The sequence below is a fragment of the Nicotiana attenuata genome, unplaced genomic scaffold (genome assembly GCF_001879085.1).
Source record: "Nicotiana attenuata strain UT unplaced genomic scaffold, NIATTr2, whole genome shotgun sequence".
NCBI lineage: Eukaryota > Viridiplantae > Streptophyta > Magnoliopsida > Solanales > Solanaceae > Nicotiana > Nicotiana attenuata.
The window spans coordinates 7109-31319 of NW_017676311.1; the positions used below are offsets into that span (position 1 = coordinate 7109).

Below are 24211 nucleotides of genomic sequence, written 5' to 3' on the forward strand. Positions count from 1 at the left end.
ATTTCCGACCGAATCTGTCGGTGATTTCCGACCAAAGTGGTCGCAAATTTCAAAAAGGTCAGACAACCAAATAATTCATGTTCACGACTAAAGTGATCGGAATTTACCGACTGAATCGGTCGTAATAATACAAGTAAAATTAATAATTAAAAATTAAATTTTATTTAATTTCCGATAGAATCCGTCGAAAACTATTGAATATTAATTTTTTTTTTAAATTTCTGACCGAATCAGTCGGAAATTAATAACTAATTAAAAATTAAATTTTATTTAGTTTTCGACGGAATCCGTCGAAAATTTTTGAATATTAATTTTTTTTTTTTAAAATTTCCGACCGAATCAGTCGGAAATCTGGGAATTTATGGTTAAATCTGGGTAGCTGTCCGACCGTTTTCGTCGGAATTCAATCGGAATTTTGTATAAAACGGGGCAGAATTCTGCCCAATTTCGAGCTACACCACCTGTCATACTATTACAAACAAAAAAATACCAACCAACAATACATTAACAACAATCTAAACCAACGATACATTAACACAATAATACGAACCAACAATACATTAACACAATCTAAATTGACAGTACATTAACAAAATCTAAACCAACAATGCCAACCATTAACACAACTTAAACCAATAATACCAACCTTTAAACCTAACAATTTTGGGCTTAAAAACATCCAAATAGTAGCCTACATTCAAGACGGATCCGTAGACGCTGCCTTTGTTTGCTCCACCCGCTGCCTCTGTCCACAATAAAGCCATATCATCAGGTGTTGGTTGAGTTGAAGGAGGCTGAGTTTGTTGCCATTCTTCCAACCTTTTATGATAATCTTCCTGAAATGAAAAACATAACTATTATGTAAACAAACTAATATTAATAAACCATAAATAATTATGAAGTTAGAATTTTTATGCGTCTGACGCACGCGTCTCCACCCAGTGTTCTCTTGTACCATCCTTCTTCTTTTTCTTATGCAACTCCTCGAAGACCTCAGTGTTACTCATATCTCGCCCTCTTTCCTTTTCCTTCATAAAAAAAAGTATGAGTTAGACATTACAAACGTAAAATTCAATATGTAAAACTAAGAAATTTTTTATAAATAATTACCATTCTTAGTTTATGGGCCGCAAAAGTAATCGAACCTCCTGTGTGCAACGAGCCACCTTTTTTAGAGGCATGGTTTGCCTTTGCTTGTTCACTCTTTGCCTTCCATTCTGGGGTATTCCATTTCTCAAGAAGTTTATCCCAAACATCTTCTCTTAACCACTCTAGCATATTACCGGAATTTCGAGCAGCGCACATAGTATCTTTAATCTTTATAGCAGCTTTCTTCTCGAAAATACTATTTATTGCATTTTGATGCTGAGGATGCCATGTACACCTTGTCTGCAATATAAAAAAGTAACATTAGATGAAGACGATAATTATTAAATAAATATAATTATTTTTTACCCTAAATTGATTCCACATTTGCTCTCTGATGTTGTACGGTATCTTTCTCCAAGAAGTCCACGACTCATGATAAAATGGCTTCATAGAATCTGTAACCAAATGTGTAGCTTGAAAGGATGGCAAAAACCTGCATTAAATTAACATATATAAAATTAATAAACACCTTTTAATTGCAAATAAAAACTCCTTAATGTTAACATATCTAAATGTACATTCAACACATAAAAATTTGTATAAGAACCTTCTTACCCATCCTTGTGGGGGACGATTATCAATCGATTATAACTATCAAATTGTACATCCCCTCCAAGATTCTCCCTGTGTCTACGAGATGGTGCAGAAGCAACACTAGATGTAGCTGGGCGAGAGCCTCCAATATCCAACATAGATATGCTGGGAATGGATGATGATGATGGAATAGAAGATGATGGAGCAACAAAAGATGCACCATCATGCTGACTACCATGAAAGCTCGGGGGTGCAGCAGCTGGTGAGCCAGTATGCTGACTACCATGAAAGCCCGGGGGTGCAGCAGCTGGTGAGTCAGTAAGTTGACTACCATAAAAGACCGAGGGTGCAACAGCTGGTGAGCCACCATGTTGACTACTATGAAAGCCCGGTGAAGATAATGGTATAGAAGGTGTGGGTACAAAGTTAAAAACGGTGTTACTTTGACTGCCTTTAGCAGGCATAGAATAATACTGAACTGAATTATTAGATGGAGGGGGGATAGTGAACATGGTAGATGGCAATGAACACGTGGCTCCTCAAAATCGGTTTGGTTCTTCATAAATGCACTTGTATTAAGCCTAAATTCATGATTCATTGGCAAGAATCTACGGTGGCAGTTGAACCATGTATTTTTACCTCCACGTTTCAAAGTAAATGCTTTAGTGTCTTCCATACAACAAGGGCAAGCAAAATTTCTAGCAGTCGACCACCCGGACAACATTCCATAAGCTGGAAAATTATTTATAGTACACATCAAAGCAGCATGCAATCTGAAGTTTTGTTTGGTTGATATATCATATGTTTCCACACCTTGATGCCATAATAATTGTAACTCATCAATCAAAGGTTGCAAGTATACATCAATCAAACTTTTCGGATTGCGTGGACCTGGAACAATACAAGTTAGGAACAGATATGGACTTGTCATACACAACTCTGGCGGAAGATTATATGGAGTAACAAACACCGGCCAACATGAATATGGTGCAGCAGAGACAGCAAATGGAGTAAATCTATCTGTGCATAATCCCAACCTACTGTTTCTTGGTTCACTAGCAAACTCGGGGAACACCCTATCAAAATGCTTCCACGCTTCTCCATCTTACGGATGGCAGAGTATACCAGGTGGCCTTCTATGTTCGTAGTGCCATCTCATATGAGAAGCAGAGCTCATTGATGCATACAACCTCTTTAACCTAGGTATAAGAGGTAAGTAATGCATCGCTTTAACTGGAACTTTCTTTTTTGTATTGGCATTTGTGACTTCCTTAAAACGAGGCTGATTACAAAATTTACAGTTCTCTAGAGATGCGTCATCCTTATAGAATAACATGCAACCTTTCTCACAACAATCAATTCTCTCTGATGAAAGACCCAACTTAGAAACCAATTTTTTAGCAGTGTAGAAATCTTTTGGTAAGTCAATGTTACTCGGATTAAGTTCATTCATAAGCCCAATAATAGAATCCATGCTCGCTTGAGAAATAGAACTATCCGATTTAATACTTAGCAATCTAACCGCAACAGACAACTTGGAATGCACCGAACCTTCATACAATGGACGACTAGCTTCTAGTAACTGTTCATAGAAATGCTTAGCCTCATCATTTGGTTCGGATTGAACCCCAGGAAACGTCCCAAAAGCATCCCTCATCATTTCATTGTATCGAGGATTTTCAACATTATGCTCCGAAATGGGGCTACCCTCACCACCAAAAGAATTATGAAAGTTAGCATCATCTAAACTAGCATGATTCTCCCCGTGAGCAGCCCATATATAATAATTTTCTACAAACGCTTTCTTGTAGAGATGGACTTTAACTTCGTCTGATTTCAGTAACTTAACACATTTACATTTCACACAATGACACCTAATCCTTCCTCCAATAAGAAAATCATCAAGTGTTTGAGCCTTAGCAATAAATTCAGCAACCCCTTCAATAAATTCATCCCTCAACCCCGCACGATTAGGATGATTCCTATTATACATCCATCTACGATGCACAAATTCCATCTACACAAATAGAAATCTATAAATGAGATATTTAAAATAATTTGATTAGTTATTTAACACTCGAAATCTCACATTAATCCCTATTCTAAATAATATAAGTCTTTAAATATACTAATTAAATTTGAATAGCTTCTTAAATGTTCATGTAATCCAAATTAATTAATAATATCTCAACAAAAGAAATAGTCGTAGCTAACAATCTTGAAATTCAATCTGGAATTGTAATATAGGGGTACTATATTATTTTCTGTAACAAAAAAGTCACTTAGTTTTGTTAAGTATTAAGGAAAGACACTATTTTTATAATAAAACAGTCAACTAATTAATACTATTTTTATAACAAAAAAGTCAACTAATTAATACCATTTTTATAACAAAAAAGTCAACTAATTAATGTTACTTGAGTATCACAAAAATATTTCTGTGTGGCAGTGGAGACGGAGACAGATACTATTCAAACACCGGGCTTTCCCACTAAAACAATCTAACTTGACCCAGATACTATTTAATTGCAGAGTATAGGGTGTTTAGCTGCAGCTTAAAATTACACACAAACTAAGTTTATAAAAACCCTTTTTAGCTTGATTTCCAAGCAAACAATAATTTCAAAACTCAAGCTTGAACTCGAGTGTGAGCTTAGTCGCAGATGGATACGTCGAAACACACAAATCTGATGTGATTTAATAAAAATTTTAAACAGTCAACGAGAACTTACCGGGCAATGGAGACGGAGCTTCAGCGGGTTGGTGGCAGTGGAGACGGAGTCTCGACGGAGCTTCAGCGGCGCTTGCGGTGCCTCTGGTTGGTGGCAGCGGTGGGTTTGGGTGGGGGAAGTTTGAGTGAGAGAGAGAAAAGAGAAAGAAGAAAAGAGGGAAAGGAAAAGAAAGATGTCCGCTGGTAGGGTTTTTAAAAAATATTTCCGACTGATTCGGTGGGTAATTTGGTCAAAGCAGTCAACCTCGTTTTACTAAAAATTTCCGACCGAATCGGGCACAAGGCCCAAATCTGGCATTCATCCCAATTTACAGAAACTCTTTCTAAAACACATAAGTATCACATAGTTTCAACCATACGCAACTTTATAGTTGCTACGGGACGGACCAAGTCATAATCCCCAACGGTACACGCCCACACGCCCGTCACCTAGCATGTGCGTCACAAAAAAATAGTAAAATGATACGAAATCCGGGGTTTCATACTCTCAGAACTAGATTTACAATCGTTACTTACCTCAAACCGGTCAAATTCCTACTCCGTGATGCTCTTGCCCCTCGACTCGGCCTCCAATCGCTCTGAATCTACTCACAACCAGAACAATACCATCAATATACGCCAATGGAATGAATTCCAAAAGAAAAACTATCCAATTAGACACAAATCCCACAATCGACTCAAACCCGGCCCCCGATCCCATGTCTCGGAATCCGACAAAAATCACAAAACTAGAAAGCCATTTCATTAACGAGTCCATACATACAAGATTTATCAAAATTCGACTCCATTTGACTCCTCAAATCCTCAATCAAACTCTCCAAAATCCCAAGCACTAACCCCTCATCTTCACTAATTACATGATTAAACAACGGAAATTTACCATAAACACTAGTATTAGGGCTCAAGTGACTTACCTCACTGATAATCCCTGAAATCCCTCTTCAAATCACCCAAAAAGCAAGCTCCAATCCTGTCTTCAAAAATGGTGGAAATGAGCAAAATTCGCGAAGGATTCTATTTATACTTTCTGCCCAAGTCTTCCGCACCTGCGGTGCCGCATGTGCGCAAGAACATCCGTACCTGTATAAAGTCATAAAATCTCCCAACTTCACACCTGCGCTCCACGTCCGCATCTACGACTACGCAGGTGCAAAAAAGACCTCGCACCTGCGGCTACTGCCTGGCCTCCTCATTTCTGCTTCTGCGACACCTATATGCGTCTGCGGTCCCGCAGATGCGATCTCACCTACGCACCTGCGGACCCAGCATATCTCAACACTGTCCGATAACCATCCGAAATCATCCCGAGGCCCTCTGGACCTCAACCAATAATACCAACAAGTCACATATCAACATACAAAGTTAGTCGAACCTTCGGAACACTCAAAAAATCTGGTTTTAGCAACGACCAAATTCTATACACACGTCACAAATGACACCACGAACCTACTCCAATTTCTGAAATTCCATTCCGACCTGGATATCAAAATTTTTACTGCCGACCAAAATCGCCAAAATTCTAACTTTCGCTAATTCAAGCCTAATCCTACCACAAACCTCCGAAACACATTCTGGATGCGCTCCTAAGTCCAAAATCACCCAACAAAGCTAACGGAACCATCAGAAATCCAATCCGAGGTCAGATGCTAAAAAGTCAACACTTGGTCAAATCTTTCCAATTTAAAGCTTCAAGCTGAGACCATTCTCCAAAATCAAATTCCGGATAACCTGAAAACCAAAACCTATGATTCACATGAGTCATAATACATCATATGGAGCTACTCGTGCCCTCAAACAATCGAGCGAAGTGCAATTGCTCAAAACGACTGATTGGGTCGTTACATACTGAAAGGTATCTGAAAACATACAAATTGCATAGAGAGTCACGAAGCAGCTGGGCTGGTAAAATAGTAGCTATGTGAGAACAGTTTTTTTTTTTGATAAAAAAATTAGGTTTTGAGCTAGGGCTTTGCTCTCTCATGGTGGATTAAAAGTAGAGGACTAATCAACCGTACAAGCTAAGTTTTTATGGATGTTTAGGTTAATTACATCCTATTAACATTATTCAATCTTTGAAATTCTTAGAAATCTTTCAAGTTGTTTAAGGACACAAAAAATTTTAAACTTTGGATTTTTTTAGAAAAATCTTCAAAAAAGTAATTCTGATGCCTCAAACTCATTTACTATGAACAGTTGAAAGCATTTATAGCATTTATTCCAAGATGTAATGGTTGGAAAGTTCATTTTCGTGAACCCTAATGTAAGACATGAATAGTGTTTTGGAGAAATGATGAATGTTATTAAAAATTAAATTGTTGAATGCAATGAACCAATTTGTTCATTTATTGGTTAAACTGAAGGTGAACAACGAAGAGTTCAACCCGATTAAATATTTTGGATTATTGTTGGAGGAATATGGATATATATAAATAAAAAAATGCAAAGAACGTTAGAATTGAAGTTGTTATGAGTTGTTTGTGCTGAGAAGGAGTTCTTGGATGTAGATTGAAGGTGATTAATAAATCTAAAACTGAACTTTCGATCGGGAATTTGGTTATTTGAGCCTTAATGAAGAACACTAGAATGGTTCAATTGATGAACCTATGGGTTGTTATTGATGAATATACAAAAAGCACTGAAACACTTAGCTATCTATTCGACGTTTAAAGCTAACGGTTGTAACGTAAATCGACTTTGAAGTATACTGAGCTTCTAGCTTCTTATATGTTTTCAAAACTAATCTACGGTTTTAATATAACAACTTGGTGAGATTTCATGCATGTGCCGGACAAGCTTGCATGATTTACTCTTTGGTTGAGATTAAATGATAAAATTGCCTAAAAGAAGTAGGTCTTGAATTGTATAAAAAATTAAAAAGTGCGTATTTGTGTTATTGTGTGAAGCGACATGCTATTTACGTGATATGCATGATCAGAGGCGGACCTGCATGAAGCGTAGAGGGATCACCGGAACCCGCTAGCCTCGGTATATATATACATATAATTTTGATGTGCCCCTTAAACAAAAGATGCATTTCCGCTAGTTGAGCTTTATTGCCTTACTAACTAAAAGAATGTATTTTGTCTAGCTGTGCGGAAGTGGTATGACAGCCATCTTGGATGTAAATATTGGCCTAACTATTCGGGGATGGTACGACAGTCTTCATGGATGGCATCCCTATTATTCCATCACCACTCGTGTTCATAACATTCAAACAGAGACGGAATGACTCTGTACTTTATTATTATACCACATACTATCATTGTGAGACTTTGAGATTACGCACTGAGGTTATAAGGTAAATAACACTTGACTGGACGTAAAAATCCTAAACATGTTCTAAGTAACTTATTCTTCTTCCATGCTTTAATAGGTTAACTGTCTACTTGATTTAATTCTCATGTATTTTTTTTATTGTATTCACTTTGTCACACCTCCTTTTTTTACACACCTACCCCGAAGGATAGTGTATAAGGGAGTTTTTCAAATTAAAGTGACATTATTTGAAATGAGATTATTTATTTGTTTAGAGTCGCCACTTGGGATAGGATTTGCTTTTGGTGTCCCAAGTCACCGGTTTAACTTAAATCCCAAATCGAGGAAAATTGTCGACTTTCCAATTGGAGTCTGCGAACCAGAAATTCTGAATAAGGAATTCTGTTGACCCGAGGGAAGGTGTTAGGCACCCCCGTATCCCGTGGTTCTAGCACGGTCGCTTAAATTATTATAAATAGCTAAAAATCTAATTTTTATACATGTTCAAACCTACAGTGCAATTTTATAATTATTTACCGCTTTTTAGTTAATTTTTAGGAAAGTGAACGTTGTTTAAAAACGTGTTTTCGGATCACGTCACATGAAATGCACCCGGATCCTCGACACATTCTTATTCAACGTTTTTGGATTTGGATTTGGGTCACATGAAATGCACACCCGAGTTTAAGAAGGTAATATTATTAAAATTCGCGCCTAAAGCAACTACGCGTTTTTAACTTTGCGAGGACCATGGAAAATTCAACTAATGGCACACCTCGGTTTAAAGAGTTAAAATTAATTAAGTGAGAGCCATAGGTTTTGAGATTTTATTTGGCATGGCACGCCTCAATGTATTTCAAAAGATTGTACTCAACCACTAGTAATTCATTAATTAAAACCGGCATTTATCAAGTTCGCGCATGAAACAGACTACGAATGTTTTGTAAGTTGGTTATTTTCCTGCGTTAAGTGTGAAAGCCAAAACCATGAAACTCAATTTGCGACAAATGTGCAGATTACTACCTAAACGTGAAAAGCCCAGATGCTAACAAAAAATCACAAACTTGGAATTATTATTACGCTACTAACCCAAGTTAAACAAATTTTGTATTATGAAATTAAATGAATACAAATCAGCACATGAAATCCCAAGTACACGCGGCTGCTCATATTCGCCAAGCAAATTGAAGACCATTACTCAGATATAATTAATACCACATGTACACCCAGAACAAGAAAAGAGAATCAACAACAGTGATACGTTATTAATCTTTTATGAATAAACAATTGAAGATTGCTTGGTTTAACAATTCTAAAAAAACCACCGAAAGGAACAGTAATATCAAAGATTAATTAATCTAAACATTCTAACAAACTAGCAATGGAAAAACGGTAATAGCCAAACTACCACATGAAGAAAAATAATGATTGAACCAAGGATACGATATAATAGGAGTATATCACAAAATTTCAAATCAGGTGCAGTAGCTCACATTTCCATCCAACGGCAACAAAATAAATTGGCCAGCAGTTAATTACGCACATCACATGATCTGCCATTACATCATATTCAGTTGAAACTAATTTGGCAATCAAATTAACTGGTAGACAACAGAATCATGTTGCAAAAGACAGTGATCCAAAGTAGATTGACAGAGAACTTAAATCATATTTCATGAATAACAAAGTTCAATTGCTTCACAAATTCAATAATTAACATTTTGACCATTCCGAATCGAGTTCAAACAGCAGCTCAAAGACGAACAAACATACCCGGAAATGAAGCTCAGCAAATCAACAATGCAGCAGCAAAATCAGCAAAATCGAACAATGAACCAGATCTCAAATAGCCGGAACTTAAATTTAACAAAAAACTCGGACGGACATGCGAATCAACTTCGAACAGCCTACATCTTAGTCACATTCGAACCAATTCCAACATTTTAAGAGAAATTCATTTTTTAGCTAAAATTCGAAATGAAGATGAACAGATTTTTTTTTTATTTAAGATCTGAGATTCAGATTTTTGAACTCAAAATATGGTGGTCCTTTTCAAGAATGAGGAAGAAAAAGACCAGAAAATGGTGCCTTTGTTCTCGGGATGGGGGAGATCTCGTTCCGTTGAAGATGATGAAGGAAGAAGCAAGAAAAAGGGAAGGAGGGGTTTTTTGCCCGTGACCCTGTTTTTTGGAGAAAGGTCTATCTTTTTATGTGTAAAAATCTGATAATGTGTAGGGGGTCTTGTGTGGGGGAGTATTTTTGGGGAAGGTCTTATCTAGGGGAATATCTTGGGGGGAAATATTTTTGGGGGAAGGTCTTATGTGGGGAATATTTTGGGGGGAAGGTCTTATGTGGGGGAATAATTTTGGGGAAATATTTTTGGGGGGAAAGTCTCATGTGGGAGAAGGTTCTTCCAATTCTTCTTTTTATTCCCAATTTTCTTTTTATATATCTCTCTCTTTTTTTTAATTAAAAGCCCTAGAATTAAGAATCCTAAAAATATAGAATTTGTTATAAATAGAGTTCTATTTATGGTGAATGTCTATATTTAGAGAGATTCTAGGGTTTATTACTTGGTGGCTAAGTCACCATCTCCCTATAAATAGAGGGTTCTATTCCATTGTAATTCATCCCAAATCAATAAGAATTCTCTCCCTCTACTTTTCTCTGCAATACTCTTCTTCTTCTTTTATTGTTTTATAACACGTTATCAGCACGAGACTCTAACCAATTGAGTAGAAGCTTTGGGATTGAGCATATGATTGTCAATTATTCCATGAACTCCTTCATGATTAAATTCTGGATTTAAGGTAAGTATTTTACTTTACTTTTCTCGTTTAAATTCTTGACATTCTATAATTTGATTTTAAATACAAGCAAAGACAATAAATTTTGATTGTAACTCTGGTGGAGTTTGTAAGAAATTATAACCACCCAAAGTCGTAAAATTTTTATGTCTTGCCATGATCAAAGTCATGTATGATCGTGAGCACAAGAAGTGAAAACCCGTCCCATTGAGTTTGCTCCATTCTCATTCCCTTAAGAGAATGTGATAGCAATATGTGATAAGCTTGAAAGAAGACAAAATTATCACCGTAAAGGTATCAATGGATATGGACGTGGCAATAGACGAAATTATAATCGTCATCATTGTGATAATGAGAATAATAAGGATTCTCAAAATAATCCTTCACTCTGTGAAAAATATTTGTCATCGATTTGACATGAGATTTTGTAAAGCACATATAGATAATTATGGCCCATTCATGATGTGAATGTGACAACATCTGATTTATGAATACATATTCATTTTTCAAAGAATATGAACGTGCTAGTGGTAGTGAATATACCGCACTCACCTCTAAAAGGAGGTTTGAGATATAAGAAAATAATGTCATTATTATGGCATGAATGGTCATTGGTCACGTACCTATTGTACGCCAAAATATTTTGGCATTGTGATTGTTAAAAGACAATGGTAATGCAAGAAACAGATCTTGCATATAATTTTGACCATAACCATAATGGTATAACTTTCTCCTTAAAAGAGATATTCACCACATGAATGTTGATGAATCTGTGGTAGTACAAAATTAATTGAGAGCTCTAGAAGAGCCAATTATTACTATTTTGGAGAAACACAATTGATTACCAATAAGGTATTGTGTTGTAGTAAGTCTCAAAGAAACTTAATTGAGTTTCTAAGGTATTCGCGAAAGCGATTGATTATATTGAGGCTATAAATAAAGGAAAGATTTAATATCTTCTATTACTATAACTTGTAGCGGAATAATATGTATGTGAAAAGTTACCCGCTTTATTCTCCAGTTTGTACTACACAAATAAAAGAATGCCATAATAAAGTGGATGTTTATTGATATAAAAATCCATATCGTAATAAACTTGGAGTTTATTCATAATTGCACACGTCATGGTGTAAATCTGAAATTTATTCAGTTGGCATAACTAGTTTAGCCATATCAATTTAAGTATGATGTGCAAAAATAAAAGAGAGTTCATATGGGTAAATATTAAAGAATTAGAAAGTTCTTTACGGATTCTCTTACGTTGCTTGTTCTTATTAATTAATAGACCAACTAAAATTGGGATTGAATCCTATGAATGCTGGAAATATCAAAGGTGAATATGGGCCCATTCACCTGCCATGTATACCATATAAGATGCATCTATAAAATGGTTACATGTGCGATTATTAATAACACGCAACATGGTGTTTTGCGAGGTAACTTGCTCAATAATTTAATTTCGAGCATAATTTCCAGATTTTCTATTCAAGAAGTTCATCTTGATAAGTTGGTTTATATCACAGTTGATTTAGCAAAATAATTTATTGAGTGCCTCCGCTTAATAGCTAAATTTTTACTTATGAGAACAAAGTTATTTATATCAGTTTGATATACGTTATATACGAAAGTATATTACATTTTCCCCTCACAGCTGGTTCAGGGTCAAGAACCAAATATTTTCATCTTATTATTATTGATGTGAGATGCATATTTTGATTAACACCATAATGCACAAAGATGGGTTCCCAAAATTGAGGAAGCAAGTTAGTTTTTCTAACATGAGGGGGAGAGATGATAAACATTTGAGAATTTACGTGGAATGAATTATTAATTCTCTATAAGCATGATAATGTGATAGCGAGGATTTTCAAGGTGCAACATATTCATTGAAGTTAATATGGATGATTCATCAAATATCCGGTGACGTCAACATTCAAGAAGCTAGTGCACAATTGTGATGCGAAGGCTCAAGGATGTGAAGTGATGCTCTCATCAGGGGGAGTTAATACGCGTTGTACTATTTTTCCCTTACAAGGTTTTGTCCCACTGGGTTTTCCTTGCAAGGTTTTTAACGAGGCAACCAAAAGGCATATTATTAGATGTGTGTACTCTTTTTCCTTTTCTAGATTTTTTTCCCCATTGGGTTTTATTTTAGTTAAGGTTTTAACGAGGCACATTATCTGTTGAATAGACATTCAGGGGGAGTGTTATAAATAGAGTTCTATTTATGGTGAATGTCTATATTTAGAGAGATTCTAGGGTTTATTACTTGGTGGCTAAGTCACCATCTCCCTATAAATAGAGGGTTCTATTCCATTGTAATTCATCCCAAATCAATAAGAATTTTCTCCCTCTACTTTTCTCTGCAATACTCTTCTTCTTCTTTTATTGTTTTATAACAGAATTATACTAATTATAAAAGCTACTTAATCCTAAATTAAAAGAGAAGAATCAATAAAAAGAAAAGGTGTAAAAATGAAGCATTTTTTGTGATTTTTAATTTTTATAAAACTAGTAACTATCGATTAATCCTAAAAATGTAAAAGTAAGGCCTAAATGCCATGCGTGATATTTTGGTATTTTTCAATTAAAAAAAATCTACAAAATTCCTAAAAATGGCAAATAAGTAAGAAAAATCTATTTTCTTGGGGTTTTTATCGGAGTATTTCATATAGGGCAAAAATCACGTGCTTACAGCTGCCCCTCTTTGCTCGGAAACATGAAGAGTTTTCGTGCAAAGATAAAGTGAGCAATATGAGGGATTTTTGCCCGTTTGAAACTCCATGAGAAGCATTTTTGAAAAGAGTCTGACCGAACCTTGCTTCAAAGGTGGCCTACATATCCTTAGCTACAAAGGAATCAGGTCTGTGTAGTTCTGGAAGTTTTGGTAGCTGGGACTACCCGGAGCTGTGATTTCACTGCTGATGCTGCTGCTACTGCTACTGCTTGCTGACCTCCTTATTACACCAAAAGGAAAATCAAAGCTAAGCTAGCTATGCCTATCAACTACGAGTTACAAGATTCCTATCTATAAATCTCTTGAAGCTTGATCTTGAGTCTTAGCTGATTTGGATGTGGACTTCGATCTGAATCTTGATGCTCGCAAGTTGCAGGTGTTTACTTCTTCATGCAACATTGGGTCGAAAACAGGATCAGCGGAGCTTGTGACTTTAATCAGATTTTGAGCAATCCGCACCCTTGCTTGCCTCACTTTTGAGTTCATTTCTTTTTGTTCTTTTCTTCTTTTCTTTATTCTGGATTGAGACTCATTCCATTGGTCATCTCGCACCTTGTGTCTTGAGATCGACCTGCTTAAGATACCAAAACAAATGAACGAAATTNTATCTAAGCAGTCAAATTAGGATTGTGTATTCTTGCGAATGAATCCAGGTTATGCTAGAAAATGACCGGGTTATGCCGGAAGGAAAAAGGGTCTCGAGTTATGCTGGGACGAAAAGAAAAAAAGATTCTCGGGTTTTGCCGGGATTTGGAAAGAAAAAGCTCCTTGGGTTATGCCAGGGAGATCCTCGATTTTTTGGCCGGGATGGAAAGAAAAAGCTCCTTGGATTATGCCGGGGAGATCCTCGGTTTTTGGCCGGGATTTGGAAAGAAAAAGCTCCTTGGTTTTTGCCAGGGAGATCCTCGGTTTTTTGGCCGGGATTTGGAAAGAAAAAGCTCCTTGGTTTTTGCCAGGGAGATCCTCAATTTTTTGGCCGGGATTTGGAAAGACAAAGCTCCTTGGTTTTTGCCAGGGAGATCCTCGGTTTTTTTGGCCGGGATTTGGAAAGAAGAAGCTCCTCGGTTTTTTGGCCGGGATTTGGAAAGAACAAGCTCCTCGGTTTTTTGGCCGGGATTTGAAAAGAAAAAGCTCCTCGGTGCTTTGGCCGGGAGATCCTCGATTTTTTGGCCGGGATTTGGAAAGAAAAGGCTCCTCGATTTTTTGGCCGGAAGATCCTCGGTTTGTTGGCCGGGATTTGGAAAGAAAAAGCTCCTCGATTTTTTGACCGGGAGATCCTCGGTGTTTTGGCCGGGATTTGGAAAGAAAAAGCTCCTCGATTTTTTGGCCGGGAGATCCTCGGTTTTTTGGCCGGGATTTGGAAAGAAAAAGCTCCACGGTTTTTTGGCCGGGAGATCCTCGGTTTTTTGGCCGGGATATTTAAGGAATGGGATCCTATGCTACCATAATTTGTTTTTCTTTTGGGATTTTTATTTTTATTTCCTTTCTTCTTTCTTTTTTCTTTTGTTTTCCTCTTTATATGTTTTCCCTTTATTTAGCAAAACACATGAAAGAATTTGGGGAGGGGAAACTTCCTTTTTGGTCATTTTCCTGCTGCAAAGCTGTTTCAGCGCTTGCGCATTTCATTTCTTTTGGGTTGCACCTACTTCTTGCATGGTTGCGCTGAATAAAACCTGTTTTTCAACAAAGAACAATTTGTTAATTTGAAACGGCGGTTGGTTTTATGGCCTTGATCATCCCAATCGCTTGATCTCGGCCCCCTTTCTGTTGAGAACTTTGTTGCTCGTTTGCCTAGAGGGTGAATCTTTTTTCAAACCGACCGGGTTCAGCCTTAGGACTTCATGATGACTCGCCCGTGTGGGCTCTAACCCTTTTACTTTATTCTGCCCTTAGGACCTTTGCCTTTTTCTTTCTTTTCCAATGTCTTTTCTTCGAAAGCATCAACCACCATGGTCAATCGGGATTGGACTGACGCGTCCGCTGAGGCTGAGTATTCTCTTCGGCTCTTGCCAGGCGGAGCCCTGTGAAACCGGTCCTGCCACCTTTTCTTTATAGTAATTCGGAATCAGTGTTAAACCGAAAAGGACTCAAAGAGAAGTATGAAAAAAGGCAAGCATATGAGTTTGAAGAGAAGCGTCCCTTTCGGGGGAAAAGAAGGACTTATCTGGGGTGCATGCTGGCTTCAAATGAACATGACATGCTTCTTGGACTGGACGCCCGACCCACACAAACTTTCCAGCTTCTCGCGAACCCATTGATACATATTTCAAAACTAGGGAACCTTGCCAGGACTTTTTTAGTGATGAGATGTCTTCTTTTCGGCCGACAACGCCCTTTGCGGGTTTTCGCCAATCGACCTCTCTCATTTCTCTTCTCACCGTCGCCCGATAGTGCTCTTTGCGAGTTTTCACTAAGCGGACTCTCTCTTTTTCAGTTTCTCTACTTACCATTATCTTATGGTGCCCGAAGGTTTTCACCGATAAGACTCTCTCATTTTATTTCTCTCAATTTGAATTGTATCAGATTCCAACAATGACGTTTGCCACTTCCATGCCTTTGTCAATTGATCGGAAGGACTTGGACAAGGTTTTGGGGTAAAAAGGATTTTGGGCGGAACTACAACTTTGGAACCATTTCGGCGGATTCATGGCCGAACCATTATATCATCTGCCCCAGTTTCATCTTTTGGGAAAATTGGGATTTTTGTTTTGGTGTGACTGAACCTCAGCGAGAGGCTGCCTACGTATCCTTTCGGAATCAAGTCAAACATAGTTCAGGGAAAACATTTGGTTTTGTTGTTTTTGTTTTTGTTTTTTTTTTCTTTTTTCTTTTCATCATATTTTCTTTTTCTTTTTTTTCATATATTTTTTTTGTTTCTTTTTTGTTTCTTTTTTTTTCTTTGTCTTTTTCTTCTTTTTTTTCAATAATACTTTCGGTTCCAAAGAGGGTAACCAAGGAAGGGTAACTGGCTCAAAGGGTTGGCGAAAGATTGATAGTGTTTGGATAGCGGGAATGAAAGCCTTCGTCATCTCAATTGACCAAGTCGTCACCGTAGAGAATCTAGACATAGTACCTTTTTACTGCATCCGCATTCACAACTGCTTCGGGATCATTGCCTTCAATGTCTCCTAGATACAATGCTCCTTTCGGCAATATTTTCCGGATGATGTATGGACCCTTCCAATTAGGAGCGAATTTTCCTTTTGCTTCCTGGTGATGAGGGAGAATGCGTCTTAACACAAGTTGTCCCACTTCAAAATTCCTGGAAGGCACCTTCTTGTTGTAAGCGCGGGCCATTCTTTGTTGGTACAACTGCCCGGATGTGCCCTGAGTACAACACACTCTTTTGTTGTAATGTATGGACCTTTCCAAACCGCGAACCAATTTTCCTTCAATTGTTCCAATTCTTTGTTTTATTTCCTCAAGGTCACCTTCTTTGCATTTCGACTCTTGATTCATGATTTCGAAATCTGACAGCGTTGTGGGGTCTTGGCATGAAGTCCGCAAGCATGTCATGTTATTTAAAGTTGCATTATTAGAACTAAAGAGAAGAAAATGAAGGAGAAAAATTGCAAAATCAGAAAGAAAGATGAACGAAGAAGTTTTGATTTCATTTTTTTGGAATTTTGAAGATAACAGGGTTCACATTCGGGAATTTAAAGACAAGAAAACTACAGGAAACATCCGAGTTACACCCTGGAATAACTCGGGATGCAGAAAAAGCAGCAGGACGGGTCTACCGGGACTTCCGCCTAATCAGGAATGGCATAGCCTTCCAGTTTTGAAGCTTGGCGCTTGGTCCTATGTATAACACCTCAGCGGTGCTAGTGCGCTCTCCCGGCTGGACCATATGGGTTTCGTAGAGCATTTTCCTCATTGCCCCACATATGTCTTCGATTTCTTCAGCTGTGCAAACCTCATCGTCTTCCTCTTCCCTATACTTAGGCTTGACAAAGGTCTCATACAGATGTGGCATCGGATGATCGGCCCTTTTCATTTTTTGAAGGAACACTTCTGCTTCCTCAGCACTCACAGGCTCCTTAGGCGGGAAACGCCTTCTGGTGGCATTGTTTACCTTCTCTACATTTGAATATTTCTCAACAGGGGGGTTTTCTAGCAGCTCTCCTGAGATCTCTTTACCCTTGTACGTAACCACTGTCTGATGATAATTCCATGGTACCGCAGCAGGGCTCGTCATAGGCTTCTGTGGTACGCGTCCAATAACTACTGACTCACTCAGCCGAGGTGGTTTGATTGTCCCCCGCACCACATAGGCTTGCTTGGGTCCGTACATTTGTGTTCCTTTTTTTAAGTCAGTTTTCTTTTCTGGTTCTGTCTTGGTGATTTTGCTCTTCTTTTCCCCTTCCTCTTGCTTCGGGGCCCCCTTGGGCTTTCTTTCTGCATCAGCGATAGCAATTATGGCTTTCAGGGCTGGATCAAATTCCCTGTCTTTAGAAATCATCCCAATTACCGGCCCATTGTTGTGAGCGGGCAACGGGTTATTGGTCACATTCGGGGCTTCTTCATCCCTCAACACTATTTTTCCTTGTTCTATCAAATCTTCCACAGCTTTCTTTAATGTCCAGCAATTATCAGTACTATGCCCCTCAGCTCCTGAGTGATAAGCACAGCGAACACCCCGTTGATAGGATGGTGATTCCGGGTTCTGCCTGTTTTAGGGGATAGGTTGCAGCAGGTTCATCTGGACGAGCTTTAGGAACAGACTGGAGTAAGGTTCACCAATCGGTGTAAAATTGGGTCGTCTGGGTGGTTCCCGAGGGCGGAAGTTATTTTGTGGTGGTCGGGGATTATATTGGTTTTGGTGAGGAGGCTGGTTTCTTTGAAATGGAGCTTGGTTTCTATTGGCATGTGGCTGCGGCCGAGCAAGAGGTTGAGCATTCATGACCGCATCCGGTTGAGGAGCATAAGCCATGTCATGGTGAGGGTAGTAATGTTGAGGGGTTCTTTCTGGGAACATGGGTCTAGGAGCACGGTGTCTTCTTGCATCCGATAGCGCCATGGATGTTTCTTCTTTCTTCTTGGCCATTCCTCCAGACCGCATTGAATGGCTTGGGAGGTTGCTCTGATAGCGGACTGGCTCAAAATCCTGCCCGTTTTCAAACCGTTCTCTACCATTTCACCAATTTTAATAGCTTCTGCGAATGGTTTACCCATAGCTGACATCATATTTTGGAAATAATCAGCTTCCTGAGCTTGAAGGAACACCGCGACCATTTCAACCTCGTCCATCGGAGGTTTTACCCTTGATGCCTGTTTACGCTATTTGATTGCATGTTCCCGAAAGCTCTCCGAGGGTTTCTTCTTTAGATTAGCCAAGGAGTTCCTGTCCGGCGCAATGTCTATATTGTACTGAAATTGGCTGAAAAAGTCTCTGGCAAGGTCGTCCCAAATATGCCAACGTGACACGTCTTGGTCCATATACCACTCTGAGGCAATGCCGATTAAACTTTCTCCAAAATATGCCATCAACAATTCTTCTTTGCCACCGGCCCCTCGTAGCTGATTACAATACTTCTTCAAGTGAGCAATAGGGTCGTCGTGCCCGTCATACTTTTCAAATTTTGGTGTTTTGAACCCTGAGGGCAAATGTACATGCGGGAACATACACAGGTCTGTATAGGAGACACTCTTTTGCCCGCTCAAGCCTTGCATATTTTTTAAGCTCTGCTCGAGGTTTCTCATTCTCTTTGCCATCTCATCTTGTTCAGGAGCTTTGGGAGTTTGATCTTGTCCTGGCGTAAGCTCAAATGGTGATGGCTGAGAGTAATTATATGTGGGATATTGAGGAGGATCCACTGGAAAGACAGGGTTTTGGAAGGTGAAAGCTGAGGGATCAAAGGCAGGCCTTGGTAGTGAAGGTTGTGTTGTAGCAGAGCATGGTGGAGCAGTAAAGATGTTAGGAGCTGCTCCTGCTGGGAACACCTGGGGGCGGACCTCAGAAGGTGTTCCGACGAAGTGAGCGGTCATGGTAGGCTGTCCCAAATGAGTATGAGGGTGGCTGATAGGGATATTGGAGGTACCCCCAGATCTAGGGAATAGTTCAGGAAATCCAGGGATGGCGCTTGGAGGCTCCCTTCCATTGGTCCAGGCGTCCCACATCTCCATGAGTCGGAGACGTAGTATTCGGTTCTCTTCAGCTGTGACAGACTCAGATGCTGGGATCCCCGAGATGGGGCTGTCCTGAGAGATGGGAACTGCGGGTAAAGTCATTTCTGTAGACATTTCCACACTTCCTTTTGATCTGGTGAAGTATTGATGCGATGCCAGCTTACCACAACCAACCAACCGTTTCTAAAGCTAAGCTGGAATTTGACAGCAACACACGGTTAGTTTGAGACAAGTAACAGATAGGCAATCACATGTTGGAGTGTGATGCACCTGTACAGTTAAACGGATGTCTACATGTTTGCACTGGTTGCATGCGTCATCCCGGCTTTTCTTTTCTATTTTCTCTCTACTCTTTATTTTCTTAAGTTTTCTTTCTCTTTCTATTTTTCTCTCATTTTTCTTTTCCCTCTGTTCTTCATCTCCTGCTTTTCCCTTTTCTTTTGCCATGGTTTTTTCCTCCCGATTCCTTATTTTCTCTTTCGCGTTTCTTTCTTGTTTTTCTTTTATTTCCTTCCTTCGTACTTTCCTTCTCTTTTTCTCTCTTTTTCCTTAGGGTCACGGACGAATCCTATGGAGATTGCCTACGTATCATGACCCCGCATGAATTAGACCAAGCGTAGTTCGCGCAAAATAAAATGTAAAATAGAAGCAAAATGTTTTGGGATTTTCAATTTTATTGATAGCAAATACTTTGATTACAAAGACTCAAAACTGAACATAACAGACTCTGATAAAAGAAAAACTACAGACTCCAACGTTAACAAATCTATTTCAAAAGAAAATACAGACTCAACAACTGACTGACTCTTAGCGAAAAGAAAATACAGACTCAAACACTGACAGACTCTTAGTGAAAAGAAAATACAGACTCAAACACTGACAGACTCTAGAAAAAGGAAATATGACAATCACGAATACATTAAAGCTCCTGGTGCCCGCGGGACATCGTTCGGTCTCGCCGCGGGCCTATATGCAAGTTCCCCTTGAAGTCTGTCCAGGTCACTCATTATTTGCTTTCACAAAATNNTTTTCTTTTTTTCGTTTTTTTTTAATAAAACTCAGACCATGGATCTTTAAGGCAATTGAAAACATTTTTGATTTTTTTGAATTTGTTTTTTTTTTGGAATTTTCTAAAAAAATGCTTTAAAGATAAGGGAATTTTTTTTTGGATTTTTTGATTTTGATTTTATTTTTGAAAGAAAAACTTCTGAAAATTCACTTTGATTTGTTTTCTCTTTTTCTAAGGAAGAAAGAAAATATTTTTTTTTTGGATTTTGGATGTAAACTCTTAATTTTCGAAAGAGGGGCCCCTTTTTTTTAAGAAAAGTGTTTTGAATTTCTGAGCTTTTATTTATTTACAAAAGTACTTCTAAAGAAAAGCAAAATATTTTTGGACTTCAATTTGACATTTGTGAAAGAAAGACATCTAAGGAGTATTTATTTTTGAGATTTTTGTTTCTGATTTTTTTTTTTTTGGATTTTTGTTCTTGGAAAAATACTTCAAAATGAAGGAAACCTGTATTTTGGATTTTGATTTTTATTGATTTTTTTTTTTCGCATGAAAGATATTAGAAAAAACAAAACCATTTTTTGAGTTTAACAACTACTTTTTTTTGAATTTTCTAAGGAAACATTTCTAAAGAAGGAGCTAAAGAAAAATATTTTTTGGATTTTTTGAAAATTGGGATCGGAACCGATGAGGTTTGCCTACGTATCTCACATCCGGTGAGAATCTGACCCGCGTAGTTCGGTCAGAATTGCCAAAATCAAAAATGTATTTTTTGAACAACAATTTTCTTCCTATTTTTCAAATATTTTTCTCTTTTTTTTTCTCTTTTTCATTTTTCACAAATCCGGCAGCATTTCGATACTATTTGGGCATTGGGGGTTTTTCAAAACAAATGGTCACCCTTACTTAGTCCTAACACTGCTTATTTTTCATAATTCACTCATTTAGACAAGCCGGTCAACATGCAAATCCAAGCAAATAAATGCGCGAGTAGCACGTACGATGCATCTGGATGGTCAATTCATTTCAGGTCACCTGTCCTAGACGGACCCAACCCCTATGTTGAGTCCCCTAAGTCAAATGCACATGATGCAAACAAGCGTCCTACTAGGGATCCGGCATGAGTTTTTGTTCTTCTAGGTTTAAACCCTAGGTTTATTGGTCTAGACCTGGCTTACCCGAGCGGATAACTCGAGCTGGGGGGGAGGCAGCGTACCGGGGATACAGAAGCTCCGCCGGCTTAGCAACTTATCCAATAAGTTGGAAAAGACTCTAAACAGAAGAGAAGCTACACGAAGTGCACCCTTCTCCATGATGTAGAAGACTCAGAGAGAGGAAGGGATTCGCGACGGTTTATATATACAATTTCAACAAATATCAAAGCGGTAAAACATTTAGCACATATAGCATGGAACATGTAGAAAAAGTCAGATAAAGCCAAATATAACAACTATACTAAGCTCGAATTCTTGAACCCTGAATCAAAATTCTGGGTTCGTTTCCCCAGCAGAGTCGCCAGAGCTGTCACACCTCCTTTTTTTACACACCTACCCCGAAGGATAGTGTATAAGGGAGTTTTTTCAATTAAAGTGACATTACTCGAAATGGGATTATTTATTTGTTTAGAGTCGCCACCTGGGATAGGATTGGCTTTTGGTGTCCCAAGTCACCGGTTTAACTTAAATCCCGAATCGAGAAAAATTGTCGACTTCCCAATTAGAGTCTGCGAACCAGAAATTCTGAATAAGGAATTCTGTTGACCCGAGGGAAGGTGTTAGGCACCCCCGGATCCCGTGGTTCTAGCACGGTCGCTTAAATTATTATAAATGGCTAAAAATCTGATTTTTATACATGTTCAAACCTACAGTGCAATTTTATATTTATTTACCGCTTTTTAGTTAATTTTTAGGAAAGTGAACGTTGTTTAAAAATGTATTTTTGGATCACGTCACATGAAATGCACCCGGATCCTCGACACATTCTTATTCAACGTTTTTGGATTTGGATTTGGGTCACATGAAATGCACACCCGAGTTTAAGAAGGTAATATTATTAAAATTCGCGCCTAAAGCAACTACGCGTTCTTAACTTTGCGAGGGCCATGGAAAATTCAACTAATGGCACACCTCGGTTTAAAGAGTTAAAATTAATTAAGTGAGAGCCATAGGTTTTGAGATTTTATTTGGCATGGCACGCCTCAATGTATTTCAAAAGATTATACTCAACCACTAGTAATTCATTAATTAAAGCCAGCATTTGTCAAGTTCGCGCATGAAACAGACTAAGAATGTTTTGTAAGTTGGTTATTTTCCTGCGTTAAGTGTGAAAGCCAAAACCATGAAACTCAATTTGGGACAAATGTGCAGATTACTACCTAAACGTGAAAAGCCCAGATGCTAACAAAAAATCACAAACTTGGAATTATTATTACGCTACTAACCCAAGTTAAACAAACTTTGTATTATGAAAGTAAATGAATACAAATCAGCACATGAAATCCCAAGTACACGCGGCTGCACATATTCGCCAAGCAAATTGAAGACCATTACTCAAATATAATTAATACCACATGTATACCCGACCGGTTGTATTGAGTCCTAGCGCTCCGTTCAGCAGTCGGAGTCCATGAACAGCTTCATTTCGAGTATTATGACTTGTAGGCGTGGTCGGAATTAAGTTCCGGGAAGTTCAGAGTTGATTTAGAAAGAGAATTGTCATTTGGGAAGCTTGCAGTTGAAAGAATGAACTAGGATTGGATTTTTGAGTAAACGACCTCGGAATCAGGATCTGAAGGTTCCAGCAGGTTCGTATGATGATTCCAGACTTGGGCATATGCCCGGTTCAGGTTTTGGATAACCCGGGAGCGTTTTGGCGCCTATTGTGGAAGTTAGCATTTTAGAAGAAATTTCATAAGTTTGGTTTGAAGTGCATTTTAATGTCATCAATGTCCGTTTGGGATTCCAAGACTGCGTATAGCTCCGTATGGTGATTCTGGAGTTGGAAGCGCGATCAGAAGTGAATTCGGAGGTCCGTAGGTCATTTTGGAGCCATTTGGCTAAAGATAGAAATTTGAAGGCTTCTGAGAAGTTTGACCGGAGGTTGACTTTTTGATATCGGGGTCGGAATCCGATTCCGGAAGTTGCAGTAGGTCCGTAATGTCAAATATGACTTGCGTGCAAAATTTGAGGTCAATCGGACGTGATTTAACAGGTTTAAGCATCGAAAGTAGAAGTTGGAAGTTCTAAAGTTCATAAAGCTTGGATTGGCGGTTGATTCATGATTTTAGCGTTGTTTGATGTGATTTGAGGCCTCGAGCAAGTCCGTAATGTGTTTTGGGATTGGTTGGTATGATTGGTTGGGGTCCCGGGGGCCTCGGGTGGATTCCGGGTGGTTAACGGATCAAAAATGGAATTTGGCAAGGCTTGAGATTTGCTGCTTCTGTCATAACCGCATCTGCGGTTCTTGGACCGTAGAAGCGGGACCGCAGATGCGGTCAAAAGCTCGCAGAAGCGGAAGGGGGCCAGGTCCAAGGAAACCGCAGAAGCGGCCCAGGGACCGCAGAAGCGGTTCCGCTTAAGCGGCCCCCAGACCGCAGAAGCGGTCAGCTTCCTTTTGCCCAAAGCCGCAGAAGCGGCGAGAAGTCGCAGAAGCGACATCCGCAGAAGCGGAAGCAGCTGGGGCAGTGAGATGTTTTAAGTTCGGGGTTGAGTTCATTTCAACCCCATTTTTCTTCCATTGGAGTCGATGGGGAGCAGCTTGGAGATACCATTTTCGTCACTTGTCATGAGGTAAGTAATTTATGCTAGCTTTGAGTTAAATACAAGGTTTATACATGGATTTAGGCAAGGAAATTATGGAAA

The 24211-nt window shown here is 38.7% G+C and overlaps 2 protein-coding genes and 1 long non-coding RNA gene across 3 annotated transcripts; all 3 read right to left on the reverse strand.

Annotated features, from left to right (window-relative positions):
* Positions 1-1071: 1071 nt before the first annotated feature.
* Positions 1072-4400, reverse strand: LOC109220922. Its single transcript, XM_019385392.1, has 3 exons — positions 1705-4400; positions 1456-1582; positions 1072-1389 (listed from the first exon to the last, which is right to left on the reverse strand). The coding sequence occupies exons 1-3, from the start codon at positions 2193-2195 to the stop codon at positions 1072-1074; spliced, it is 936 nt and encodes a 311-aa protein (XP_019240937.1). The 5' UTR covers positions 2196-4400.
* LOC109220923 lies at positions 2789-3700 on the reverse strand. Its single transcript, XM_019385393.1, has one exon. It carries the CDS (start codon positions 3698-3700, stop codon positions 2789-2791), a length of 912 nt encoding a protein of 303 aa, XP_019240938.1.
* Positions 4401-6086: 1686 nt separating the features above from the next.
* On the reverse strand, positions 6087-9896 carry LOC109220925. The gene is made up of 2 exons (XR_002067173.1): positions 9443-9896; positions 6087-6142 (listed from the first exon to the last, which is right to left on the reverse strand). It is a non-coding gene; the product is annotated as an uncharacterized LOC109220925 (long non-coding RNA).
* Between the last annotated feature and the right edge of the window lie 14315 nt (positions 9897-24211).

Bases quoted from the DNA above. Each gene is read 5' to 3' on its own strand.
- LOC109220922 (XM_019385392.1), bottom strand. From the start codon at position 2,195: ATGTTCACTATCCCCCCTCCATCTAATAATTCAGTTCAGTATTATTCT. The intron at 1,583-1,704 runs GTAAGAAGGTTC...AATTTAATGCAG, and splicing joins ATCGTCCCCCACAAGGATGG to GTTTTTGCCATCCTTTCAAG. The intron at 1,390-1,455 runs GTAAAAAATAAT...TTTATATTGCAG, and splicing joins AAATGTGGAATCAATTTAGG to ACAAGGTGTACATGGCATCC.
- LOC109220923 (XM_019385393.1), bottom strand. From the start codon at position 3,700: ATGGAATTTGTGCATCGTAGATGGATGTATAATAGGAATCATCCTAAT.